The sequence below is a fragment of the Doryrhamphus excisus genome, linkage group LG16, assembly GCF_037039965.1.
Source record: "Doryrhamphus excisus strain RoL-2023G ecotype Guam linkage group LG16, RoL_Dexc_Guam_v1.1, whole genome shotgun sequence".
Classification (NCBI taxonomy): domain Eukaryota; kingdom Metazoa; phylum Chordata; class Actinopteri; order Syngnathiformes; family Syngnathidae; genus Doryrhamphus; species Doryrhamphus excisus.
The window spans coordinates 10591502-10605317 of NC_136372.1; the positions used below are offsets into that span (position 1 = coordinate 10591502).

Consider the following 13816-nt stretch of genomic DNA (forward strand, 5'->3'; position numbering starts at 1 on the left):
TACTGTATGCAAGTTGGACACAGTCATGTAATGGTGTTGCCATGGCGACACAGTAAATACAGTGCCGGTTTAATGATGTATTGTGAGTAGTAAAGGATGCAATGGATGATAAGAGGGACGAGACCTCCTTTATAAACAACTATCCCCCATGGAGAACCCGCCCTGTAGTTTTCAGAAGTGTTTAAATGGTTTTTATCTGCACTATTTCAACTTATCATGTTATATCACTCCATCAGCTCCCTGCCCTTTTGCCAGCGGTCATTTCCCATCCTCATTTTCTTCTCTTTAACTGTATCAACACACCCTTCAGTCGGCCTCTTTGCATTTGAAATAGAAATCTAGGCTTAAGAAGGCATTTCATTTCATATTATATATCGTATATAATATCATATTGTCCATAGCCTAACAATAACAAATGACCTGTAGATGATGATAATATAGCTAACTTTTCACAATGCATTATGGATGTTGCATTGAATGGCAGTCATATATCGTTCCTTTTTCAATTTTAACTGCTTGTGTAGGAATAACACATAGCATTTCAACAATTTCAATGTCAACAATATTTAGCATTGTCCTTCATTCATTGATCATTATTAATACGTACATTTTGATTCATTTCAATTCAGCATTCATCTACCAATTCCAGTTATGTCCCAACACCACCAGTAAAATGAAAAATGTCTATTTTTGACACACGACTCATGCTCCCACTTCCATTTTTTTTAAACATTTGCAATAAAAACTATGTAATTATTACATTAGTTCCAGCACACTCCCCTTCCCTCTTCACACCTCTCTCGTATGCCCCCTCACACATATTAAATGCATTTTAAATGATAAAATGTACAAGTATTCACCACTAATGAACAATAACAGAAGATGATTGATGAACGCATGAATTCGGATGGAGTGACGAACAAACAAAGAGTGAAATTGCAACACTTGATGAAAAGACATTATTCGTGACCTAAAAAGACAAACGTAAAAATTAGGTTTTCATTTTTACAGTGGTACAATAAGCCGGACATTTTACCTCTATTATCATGTATTTTAGGGTGAATTAGATTTTTTGAGAATAAATAAATGAACATATGAAAGAATCAATCATAAGCAGGGAACCAATGTATCCCAGCTGTCTTTGGGTGAGAGCTGGGGTACACCCTGGACTGTTTGCCAGCCAATCACAGGGCACATATAGACAAACAACCATTCACACTCACATTCATACCTATGGACAATTTGGAGTCACCAATTAACCTAGCATGTTTTTGGAATGTGGGAGGAAACCGGAGTACCCGGAGAAAACCCACACATGCACGGGGAGAACATGCAAACTCTGCACAGAGATGCCCGAGCGGAGATTTGGTATGCGAGTTGGACAATATTTTCTACAAAAAAGCCAATATTGTACACCTTTAGTGTTTATTACATACTAATTTATGTGGTTTCAGTACATACCATGGGTTTAAAAAAATCTATACAACCTTATTACAATGTAATCTTTTGTGTTGGGAAAAAATTAGCCCAAGAAGAATAATTTCAGAACCTTTTTCTCATTAATGTGAACCACAACCTACCCAACATAAACTCCAATAAAGTTCTATAACTGGTGATGTGACTGTGGCTTGAGCAGTCAGTATATTAAACGTCCATATTGACCTTTTCCAGGCCTGGGCAACTCCACTCAGAGATATCAAACATCTGCATCTCTTTATCTCCATCTCTCATTACCTCCCCCAAGCCTCCCTTCATGATGTCTGGGTGTTTGTTGTGAGCTTCCTGTCACAGAGGAAGTGCCTCGCCCCGCAGCCTCTCTCCCTATTGGTCGCTGTGCTGATCAGCAGTGATTTTGACCCATGGGGGAGGGTTCAAGAAGATAGAAAGCAGGCAGAGGCAGAAGAAAGTTCAGACAGAGAGAGGCTGCTGCAGAAGAAACACCTTTGTGTTGCGTAAGGTAAGAAGACGGCCCTACTAACTTTGAAACTACAAGATCTACAAGCTGACTGTGACCAGCTGGACCTGCAAACAGGTGTCTTTTTTATTTATGTTTGAGTTTATAGTACTCCTTCTCTTATGGTATATTTACTTGGGTTTTATTTACATTTTATATTACTTCTAATGTTGAAATGCTAACAATCTAACAAAGTGTAACGGGTGCAGTGGTATACAGTGGTATTCCATGTTTGTACATTATATCCCCACCTTGTGCAGGAGTTATGTTCTGGAATAGCAAGTGAATGGCAAAAAACGTGGTTAATTATACTACACCCATAAAAATGTCTGTTTTTGACACACAGATCTTCCCTGGAAAGGCCAGATTGAGTTTCAAAGATAGTGCTTTGATAGCCAAACCACCATTTACGTTTTGTAGCACACAGCTATGGTGCATTCAAGGGCTGTAGAAGAAAGTGGTAAATCTCAACTCTTGACAAAAAAACATTACAAACATAAAACATAAAGACATAAATGTAAAAATGTTGGGCTAACAAGTTCAACTTCCATCCATCCATTTTCTATACCGCTTATTCTCACAAGGGGGGTATGCTGGAACCTATCCCAGCTACACCCTGGACTGGTCGCCAGCCAGTGTGGCCTACATGCTAACCACAAATAATACTACATAGTAATGTACTGTATACATTCTCTGTAGTTTGTCTATGGCTTGACTTTCATTGGTAATGGTTTAGTTTATTCTGAACATGCTTAACAAGGTTCAACTGAAGCATATCAATGTGTCCGAAAAGGAGAAGATAGAAGCAGATTTTACCTCATCCTACTCTGTGTTGCAGCAGTTTACTTTCTTTTCTTTTTGGTAAAAGAGTTGCTTTTTTGACTTATTTTATTTGTTAATTGTGTGGCGTCAAGTGTCATTGCATAATATAAACAACAGAATGTATTATAACTTTAATCCCTCACTTGCAGTTGGAAAAGGTCTTGGTTTGGTTACTCCCAATCCTTGTACCAGTGTCTTGATTTCACACTGACGCTGGACTGGTTTGGGGGGAGCTGTGCCAAGTAACAGCCGCTGGTGGGAAGTGATTGATCCTGTTTGCCTGTGCTGAGTCACAAAAAGCTTCTTCAAGGTAGATAAAATTGCATGATGATTTGTTATTGGTAAATTAAAATGCTTTTTTGGTTGGTTTGCGTCTGTTGTTTTTTTGTTTATTCTGTAGTTCATATTTTTTGTTGTATTGCTCATTGTTGATATGGTATGCATTATTATGTTGTTTACAATCTCAGAGAATACTGTAAAATTCAAATGATTTGAATGAGAGCCAAGCTGTTTTTGCTTTTATTTGGTTTTATTTTGCTCAAACATTTGTATGTAATAAAAGTGAATAATGGGCGGCACGGCGGTCTGGTGGGTAGCGTGCAGACCTCACAGCTAGGAGACCAGGGTTCAATTCCCGCCCTCGGCCATCTCTGTGTGGAGTTTGCATGTTCTCCCCGTGCATGCGTGGGTTTTCTCCGGGTATTCCAGTTTCCTCCCACATTCCAAAAACATGCTAGGTTAATTAGTGACTCCAAATTGTCCATAGGTATGAATGTGAGTGTGAATGGTTGTTTGTCTATATGTGCCCTGTGATTGGCTGGCGACCAGTCCAGGGTGTACCCCGCCTCTCGCCCGAAGACAGCACCCCCCGCGACCCTCGTGAGGAAAAAGCGGTAGAAAATGAATGAATGAAAAGTAAATAATGGTTGAATAATTATGTGTTGATATTGTATTGTTAAATAGTGCACAAATAATTTGTTAATAAAAACTTTTTTTTGGCCTAAAATTTTTTGTCCTGTGTTTTATACTGATTATAATAAAGATCAAGAAATTAAAGGCAAATCGTTCATGAACACACCGTCACCTAGTGACAGAGTGACGCTAGTGACAGAACTACATGATTGGTACATCATCAGCCCTCCCGTTTCTCATATTTTGCACTTGTATCACGGTGCCCTCCTTTTTAATCATTTACACTTATATTCTTATATTTAAAACATCCAATTTACACATCATTTGGCAGTAAAGTTAATCCTTCAAAATAAAAACATGGTTGCACCACTGGATGTATATAATCAATTGTGCTCTATTACTTAAGTTTTAGCGTAGTTTTATTTTTAGTAGGCCCCGACATTCTCCGAATTAAACCAAAATAGTCTCCCGTTTTCCTGCTCAACCAAATGTTCTGTATCCCCGATACTCATAAATCGCTGAAAAGTAAACAAGACTGACATCTGGCGGCAGATGCTATAATTTACATCAATTGGTCAGACAAACCCCCAATGGGAACGTTTCAACGCTATGCGGTTGTATTGGACATACAAGTACTGAACATGAAAAAAATATATATTTTAAAACAAATTAAGTGGGGTTTTAAGGGTTCCAAAACATGTATGTTATGCTAAGAAAACTAATCCCCAAGAGATTTAAGAGTTAAAAAACTCTTGAGCATGCCATCATCGCCTCAGTCAGGCCCCGCCCTCCCCGTTGCCTAGCACTTTGTGGTGGGGTGGCCGATACTGCAAATGATGGTATCGTTCCGAAACCAAGGATATCAATGCACCAGTATTACCGATATTCACTGTAGTGTTTTTCAAACACAGGACAAATAAGTATTTCGAATCAACAATATATCAATACAATGTATACAACAGTACTTTAATTATGTCATTTTATTACATGTGGTTGTTTGAAAATAAAGTAAATGGAAACTGACAACAAAGAAAACATGACTATAAAAAGTAATTTATTTGGCTTCTAGCCCTGCTTGTCCAATAACTTATTCCCTGTGTTTATATATATATATATATATATATATATGCCATGATCAACAATGTAAGCACTGATCTTTGTGAAGCTAACTATCGATGTGCTCACGCTAGCATCGAACCGATACTGATACTACCCTAGGTATTGCTATTTGAGTCGATCCGCCCACTCCGGCTGCACACAACGACGCGGAGAAGGCGCAAATCTCTGCCCGAAGAGAAGACACCGACTCACAAGGTAAGAATAAATGAACATTCCGATATTTTATCCCCATATTTTCAAGTGGTCATCCCCTTCATGGTTATAAAGTTTCTGACCGTCCTGCATCGACTGATAAAGTTTCAACGTTTCACCTGATTCTGTCCGTCGCTTTAGTTTCAAATTCAGCTCGAGGCAACATTTCTCGAATTAATAATACACAAAATACAATCATATGTTTTGTTATATCCGCGGTATTAAAAGTAAAAGTGTCAACGCACATTTCTAGGCTGTTAAGTGTTCTTTTTTTCCGCCGGCGTTAAGAAGAGTTTGCCTTCCTTACGAGAACTGACGGATTCTCTCGCGAGAGCTCGCAAAAGTGGAAGTTTTGTGTCTCCCTTTCCTCCTTTATATGTTATTTATGTGCATTACGATGTCATATATTGTCTTTAAGTTGCCACGGGTCGTACAGGGGAATACGAGAGTTTGAAGAAAAACACGTGATAAAACAGGTTATTTAGTGACGTCACCATTCGTTCACTTGCTCCAAAGTTCGCTTCACTAAACACATTTAATTGTAGGTGGATAAAGACAAATTAGTAGGAGAATAAAGTCATAACATTAAGTAGAAATAGCATAAAGGTGAAATATTAAACACAATTTTTCTCATAGTCATTATGGGAACCCAGCAAAACAAAGAATAAAGTTGACATTTTAGGAAATGTAGTAAAAGTGAAAATATTATATGAGCAAAGATATACCACAAATATTTTGGGACATTTGATACAGCAAAAAAGCACAACGTAAGTTCATTCATAATAATAATATGCTTTGATGCAGACAGTTTTTTTTCTTTAAATATTCAAAATGCAGCCCTCAGTGGTTTCGACGGTACCTTTGTACACTGGAGCACAATAAGCTGGTATAGCCGTCCGATAATAACACAATAATGTAATGTTGTACTTATTATAGTAATGTTATTACTAAGTCTGTCAGGAATGGTGGTAACTAATTTATTTAATTAATTACATTAATTTCTTACATATGTATCTCCAACCCAACATATCTCTGGTATGTTCTTCGTCGGAAAGGACACTTCATCGTTCTCATTACAAGAATGCAAGATGCATTCAGGGACGCTCCGAACATCACAAGAAAAGCTTTATTATACGTGTATGTGTGGTCCAAATGAACAGAATGACAAAGAAAAACACTAAGTGGATATTGTTATCACTCTTTTTGTAACTCTTAATTCAGATGTTCAATTTGCTGCTTTTAAGTATGCTGGCAAACACTGAAAACATGTAAATGTACCTTAAATTCTGTGATGTCTTTGATCATCATGTGGTAGAGTGGTTGTCTCCCAGCCTGAAGGTTGCTGGTTCAATCCGCCATCCTCCCCTGATCATGTAGGATAGTCCTACATGACATACAAAGAAGCTCATGTTAGGCAAATAGATTGTTTGGTATCCAATCCCATCCTGTCATTTATCTTTATGTTACAAAAATACAGTAAAAATATTAACATAGCATATTAATCCTAATTAATTAATTGAAAAATTGTGATTAATCAGATTTTTAAAAAATTGTATCATTTGGTAGCACTAGTTATTACTGATAATAGTGCTAAAGGTTTTTGTCTCCACTTCTTGAAATTAAGTTTGGGCACATTTTGGAATTTTGTGAACCTCTACCAGAACTTGCACATTCCCTGCGTTCTGTATTCCTGTTGCGTTTGGCATAACAATAATGAAAATTTGGGGGGGTGGATTTCATTTCATATTGGTAAATGTAGTTGTCATTTTATTGAGATTATTGAAGTATTTTAGTTGCTATTCTTGTCAAACAAAATTCTGTAAAAATAAAAAGGCTTTTTTGGACATAAAATTGAACTACGGATTCAGGCACTGTTTTAAGAAGTAGATTTGGCGGTGCTATTGCATAACATGTAAACCATACCCAACCGTAAGGTATCAGTATTGCAGATACTGATACCCATGTTACGTTTGTGTGTATGGCTGGACAAAATGCAGATGATGGAAAGTCCTAAATAAGAGGTAGACAATGCAGGAAGGGTTATTATGCAAACTGCATAACAAAAAGCATCACAAGGAAAAAAGACTAAGCTAGGCAACACCTGAAAGGGTAAAAGGTAGCAGAGGCAGACAAGTATGCACAAATAGCAAAGTAGTTCAAATCATGACTCATACCATGTGCGGGGAAAGGTGCAGTATAGTAATAGGGAGAAAGGTTGGCAGGAAACAGGACTGGGAGAGCAGTGAAGAAAAGCCACCTAAGAGTCCTGAAAATAACCCAAACATTTGAGGGTGTCGAGGACAACAGAAGAAACAATCTGACATCTCCCACCAGTCAGTGAGCTTAGTAGAAGCCTGGTGCTCATCAGGTGTTCCCATTTGTCCTCTCACTGAAGGTTTGGCATATATAAAGTTAAGATACACAAAACACATCAGGAGGCAACGGTTACAAAACAAAAGACAGGAAGGGGAAACATGGAATGCGACTGATGCTGTTTACTTGAGACCTTTTTTGTTTTTTTTACTTCTCCTGCTCTTAACATCACCAGTTGGAGCTGGTCCATAATAAGTGTTGTTAAAAAAGCCACAAGGGGGGGTTGCCCAAACCTCATAGAACAGCCAATGTACGTTTCATCACCCACCATTCATCTTCTTCACTTTAGTGATGTCAGAGTCTTTGAGTCGATCTTCCTCCGTCTCGGCCATCTCTCTGCTTGAGGTCAAAGTTGAGAGTCGTCTGGTCCTCCAAGCTTTCCTCAATCGAACACTTTCTATCCCGTTTGTAGAGAGGCCTGGCAGGATCGGAGGAGCCTACAAGGATCACAACAAGTACAGGTAATGGTCTTACCACTCTGATTTGGTCCTAAGTTTAGACTTTCAGTCAAGAAAGTCTTTTTCCACAGAGAGGACGGTACTATAATATATATCATATATTTTTAATGTTCTGTTGAGTTTAGCCCACAAAAGTAGGGGAGGTCAAAGTGCAGCTCGGGGGCCGTCTGCGGACCATGGCTCATTTGTCATGGCATCACTGCAGAAACAAAATAAAATGCAATACAATTTGTCGGTTTCAGGAATATTATGTAATATGTATCAGATAGGCATGTGCTCTTCAAGGTTAGAAGTTGTCTACCAGCCATGCAAAAGATTGTCAGCCACCCCTCTTCCTCACTTTTCATATGTATTTGTCATTTCCAGTGCTACTGTCAAACCAGAACCAAAAGTTAAAGATGGGTTGGATTCTGAGGCTGAAGATCAGAGTTCAGCAGATGAGAAGAAGACTGGATTTAAGGACTTCCTAAAGCAGCTACCTCGACGTAATGCTGCACGCTCTTCTGCCAAAGATGGGAAAGGTTCTTTGGAAAAGGACGGGAAGATTAAAGCACCTCATGTCAAAGAGCTGTCAGAAGTAAGAAAGAGACTCCATCAATCAATCAAACAAATCCTGTTCCGCGGATCATGGCGATTAGGTTAGATTCAGCTCAATAAATCTCCCGTCTCTTTTCAATTTCCATTGTTTACTCAGGTTTAAGCACTAAACATTCCTCACACACTTATTGAATGTAATTAAAATATAAAATGTATCGGTACTCACCACAAATGAATGATAATGTAAGATGATCAATGAACACAGAGTCACGGTGTAGGACGTCAGGTCAGCTAGAGGCTAGCAGGCTAAAGAAGCCACATCAACATAACACACATGCCTGTTGTCATTCCAGTAACAATCTTATCATGATATATATCATATACTATTAACTTGTGTTTACCTTGTTTTGAGGCCATATTGACTGTTCAAGCTAGTGCGTCCATAGCCAAACACACTTTTGCATTTCACATAGCAGACAACGATTGCGTTGAAGGACTGCCAAACAAAGTGCCAAATCTTTATTCTTTATGAAAAAACGTCTGAGAAGTATAAAGATGTAAACATGTTTAGTTAGTTTAGTTTTATTAGTTCATCTGAAATGACCAGGTCAACCTTTTCCCACAGGAAGATGCCTTATCTCCTTCCTCTACATCGGAAGATGACGAGAGTGAGAAGAAACAGAACAAAAGGCTGAACAAAAAGAAGATCAAGAAAAGGATTTCCAAGTTTTTCAAGTTAAAGATAGAAAAGGAGAAGGAGAAAGAGAAGGAAAAGGAGGCACACGGATCCAAGCCTCAGAGGCCATCCATACTCGAACTTGGCAAAACAGCAGAACCACTACCAGAACTTGTTTCTCCTCGTAAGCTATTCCATGACACAAAATAATAACTACCCAAACCAGCTGTGCAAACGTCAACAAAATAATTTGCTTTGTTTTAACGTGCAGCTTGATCTAATCGTGAGCTTTGAGTACAAATGTTTATCATAGTTTTGATTTTTGAAATGTATATTTTCATTGTTATTTACAGTAATATATTGGTATTTTGACACTGCTTGTGTTGCAGATCACCCTCCAGAGTTCTACAATGAAGTTGCACAGAAGCTGGAAAAGATTGCCCAAAGATCAACCAGCACGAAAAGGACGAGTCCCACTCCTCCTTCCTCAGGTAAACACACTTATCGTCATAGAAGTGCACAACGAATACATGACCGCCTCACTCCAAAGCAACAGATTTCTAAAGCATGCATCTTGAAAACCTGTTTCTCAAGCTGGGATGGTGTTACACTACACCATTCAAAACTACGAGTCGAGCGAGAGATGAGGAAAACAGACACATATACACGCACACAGCAATATATTAAGGCTAGGGATGTCCGATAATATGGCCACCGGTAATTATCGGTGTGAAATCTTTCATTTGATGAGCACCAATGTAGAGCATGTAGCACAAACATTGCATTTGTGGAAATTGCAGCAAAATGCAGTTAGTACTGTGTCATTCAAACGGTCTCTGGGAAAGAAATCAAACCATGCAAACAAGCAGCACAACGTCACTGCTCATAAAGACCTCACCAGCTTCGTTGGAATCATGGGCGGGTTAATATTCCACTCTCAATTCTTAATCACAGTGTCTTAAAGAAAGTGCTAACACACAGCAATATAATAAGTAGATAATCACAGATAAGACAGTACCAACAAATGCTGCAGAATAACCAACAAATATTAATTCATTCATTTCCTACCACTTATCCTCACGAGGGTCGCGGGGGTACTGGATCCCACCTGTCTTCTGGCGAGAGGCAGGGTACACCCTGAACTGGTCAGCAGCCAATCACATTCATACCTATGGACAATTTGGAGTCGGCAATTAACCTAGCATGTTTTTGGAATTGTGGGAGGAAACCGGAGTCCCCGGAGAAAACTCACACATGCGCAGGGAGAACAGAATTCCACACAAGATGCCAGAGGGTGGCGTGTGGCCTGCACGCTAACCACTCACCACCGTGCAGCTGGCCACAAAATTAATGAACAAACTATTTGTGAGCAAGTGAAATTGTACATGACTTAATACTAAATCTAAGGTTCCCATTCTTCCTTCAGATGTGTGTGACAAAGAGCTGGTGGTGCAGCAGCTGGTTCAAGTGCTGTCTGTTGAAGCTGATTCTATAAACAATAAGGTAGGCAGATATTCATTACAATGTAAACATGTTCATTTCAGGAGCAATAAACCTTACCTAACCCCTGTAATCCTGCAACAGAATATACGTATAATATTACTAAGCAACAGCTCATATCAACAAAGGGCGTACTCACACTAGGCCAGGGGTGTTCACAAAGGGCTGGAGCAAATCCAATATGCTAAAAATGTACATAAATTTACATGCATCAACATTTGAACTTTTTCCATTTTTGCTGTTGTTTCTTTTAGTAGTTTTACATTTAGAATGTGTCCAATTTGTCCAATCACACATAAGTCTGGCACGTTTGACTGGTGTGAGCATCCAAATCCATTCCCATAGACAGCTCCTTTCTCTGTGTTTGGCACGATTGGCGGAGGTGCCCGAGGTGGCACTATTCACTTGAGCCTGACTTCGTGGGCACTATTTATTAACATTGCTGCAGTGATTGTTTGGTATTCCATCGTTGTTGCTGTTGTTCTCTTGCCTCTCAAGTAGATCATCCTATGATAATAGCTCATATTATTGATCATTGTCATTATGCTTTCAAATTGAAATGGTTTCTCTGCTAATCAGTCAAACTTTTTCCAGATCCAACTGGACCCCTTTCTTCGCACCAGTTTGTCTCGTCTTTCGTATGCATCCTTTGCCAGACTTCTGGACACGGTTAGCAGCACTCAGGTATTACAAGCCCCAACGCTCCTTCCAACAGCTAGCCCAACTTTGCGGCGCATGGCTGTGACTATGGAGGTGTCAAGGCGTATCGTGACAGCCACTGGTACCCAGCGCATGCAAGCGCACGCAGAGTGCTACATGGAAACGTTTGCCCCCTGGGTTAAGCGTCACGGAGGATGGGTGAGTGCTGAACTTTTGTTATGTCAGTCGTATGAGACATAAAGCTCTGGTCAGAAGTTTCCATACACATACTATACAGTTGTCCCTCGGGTTAATTGGTTACACACGTTTGGCTTTTTAAGTGAATTTCGTGAAATAGGATTCAGTTAAATTTATTTAAATGTATTAAATTATTTTATGATTCAGAACAGGAAGTAACATTGGAGGTTCACAGTTGAGTTGTAGGTTATGACGCCAATAGTAACTTGTGTTATTTTTATGATTGTTATGTGCCCTGTGATTGGCTGGCGACCAGTCCAGGGTGTACCTCACCCAAAGACAGCTGGGATAGGCTCCAGCACGCCTGTGACCCTCATGAGGATAAGCGGTCGAAAATGAATGAATGAATGATGTTATTTTTATTGAGAATGTTGTGCAATAATTTAAAATGCCTGGTGCTCATCTCACCGAACAATTACTGCCACCTAGTGGCTAATGCAGAATACTACATTCACAATTAGAATGCTTCATCTGCCAGTGGTTCACTTGGCCATTTGTAATGCTTGAATTGAGGCGAGGAATAAGTACAATTTGCTTAAATGTGCATTTTGTAATAATAGGAAATATTAACCATGAAACAGTGGTCATTTATAAATTAATTTAAAAAACCTTTTAGAGTACATTTGCATCTCCCCTGATATTGTGTATATTATCCGGCTATAACCACCACTGACATATATGTTTTTTTTCCTACCCCTTTAGGAAAATGTGGCAGAAATGAAGGATCCTGCGGAGTGTGACTGAGTTCTCCCATAGGAGCTTGGGTTTTGTTTTTGTTTTTTTTACAACTGATGATTGACAGTTTCTGAGTGAAGAATGATGGCTGGATCTGCAGATGGACAGTTTCTTTTACTGTGAATGTATACTGTATCTCAATTCTTAACAGTCAATGCTAGACAGAAGTGAAGATGGTCAATGAAGCCTGGATTTTCACAGTCGATGGCACACTCTTCATCTTCTTACTGGCCAGAACACATCATTGCTAAGTGCAAAATGCTAAAAGTGGTAAATACTACCTCCGTCAAATGCTTCGGGATGAAAGTTGAATCCAGTATTTTCTCTCGCCAGATTCTATGTATGCAAAATGTTTTTAAAGCAGGGGTTTAGTGGTCACAGTATCAATTACTGTACAGAACTCTAGTTTTAACAGAATGCTGAGCTTGAAGTTTTTTGATAACTGTATGTCTGATGTTTTTTTTATCCTGTGGTTTACAGTATTTCTGAAAATGTCCCAAGTTAATAACATGTAACATATTTAATGTGTACAGTGTGTGTAGTTGAACAAATGTAATGAAATGATTCAATCCGTGTTTATTGTTCAAATGTAGAAATGTTTTATATGAAATATATGAATTTATTGAATTATGAATTTATATGAAATAAGATTTACAATACAGGATTGAATCATTTTGAGTGCTATTCTAGCACATTGAGTGCTGTTTTTTTTTTAAAGGAAAATACATTTTTGTTATTTGATCATTGATTCATTGCTACTACCGGTGCTCCCTATCCAGAATTTGATTATTGTTGTCTTCAAGGGACATCTAACAAAGAAGGGACACCCGTTACCATATCATTAAATGACCTATTTCATGCAGGAACAACCAGCAACAACCACAACAGCCATAGTGTGACCACCCCCAGGTGACACACCCATCAGAGACTCCACACTTACCAACATTTCGGTTTAAAGGAGTGAAAGTCATTTATGGCAAAGATGTTTTACACATTAGGCAGTACTGTACATTCGTAGAGTTAACAGATGATACTAAAAATGGTTTTTCTGTGCTGTGATTTGTGATGTGTCCACAGGAATGACCCATTTTTGAACCGAACTCTGAGCACCAATGACGTCATCAACTCTGACACGGAAGTAACGGATTAACCGGATGCATTATTTCATATCACAAATACTTTACATGGATTTTGTACTGTACTTACCACGGCACCTTAAAAGTAGATCATTCTATTCGACATTATGGGAGCAAACCATAAAACAACCCAAAATTATCACTGCTTTCTTACAATAGTCTTCTACAATAGTTTTCTACAATATTTCAATATTAATAATTCAAGACTATTTGCGTCGATAAACCGTCTGTCGACATGAAATTGGACCAACGGTATCATATTTCAGTGAAAAATAGGTCCGTTGATGTGGTATCGTGTGTGTTCATTATCACTGAGCAGTGGTGAAACCACAGCTGCATATCTTATCTTAACAGCGCCATAACTACTGTTTAGCTGCACGTGCATACAGTGACTTCCTGTTTAGTGCATAGTAACTTCAAAAATAAAAGCCTCAGTATGAACCTGGATTCTACCAGAAAAAAAATGCACGCATCCATCTGTTTTCTATGCCGCTTATATCCACCA

At 38.8% G+C, this 13816-nt stretch overlaps 1 protein-coding gene across 1 annotated transcript; it reads left to right on the plus strand.

Moving 5' to 3' along the window:
* Positions 1-4507: 4507 nt before the first annotated feature.
* bcl2l12 (BCL2 like 12) lies at positions 4508-13752 on the plus strand. Its single transcript, XM_058049891.2, has 9 exons — positions 4508-4639; positions 4879-5002; positions 7662-7833; positions 8197-8407; positions 8993-9227; positions 9433-9534; positions 10470-10546; positions 11138-11401; positions 12143-13752. The coding sequence occupies exons 3-9, from the start codon at positions 7664-7666 to the stop codon at positions 12182-12184; spliced, it is 1101 nt and encodes a 366-aa protein (XP_057905874.2). The 5' UTR covers positions 4508-4639; positions 4879-5002; positions 7662-7663; the 3' UTR covers positions 12185-13752.
* Positions 13753-13816: the final 64 nt, after the last annotated feature.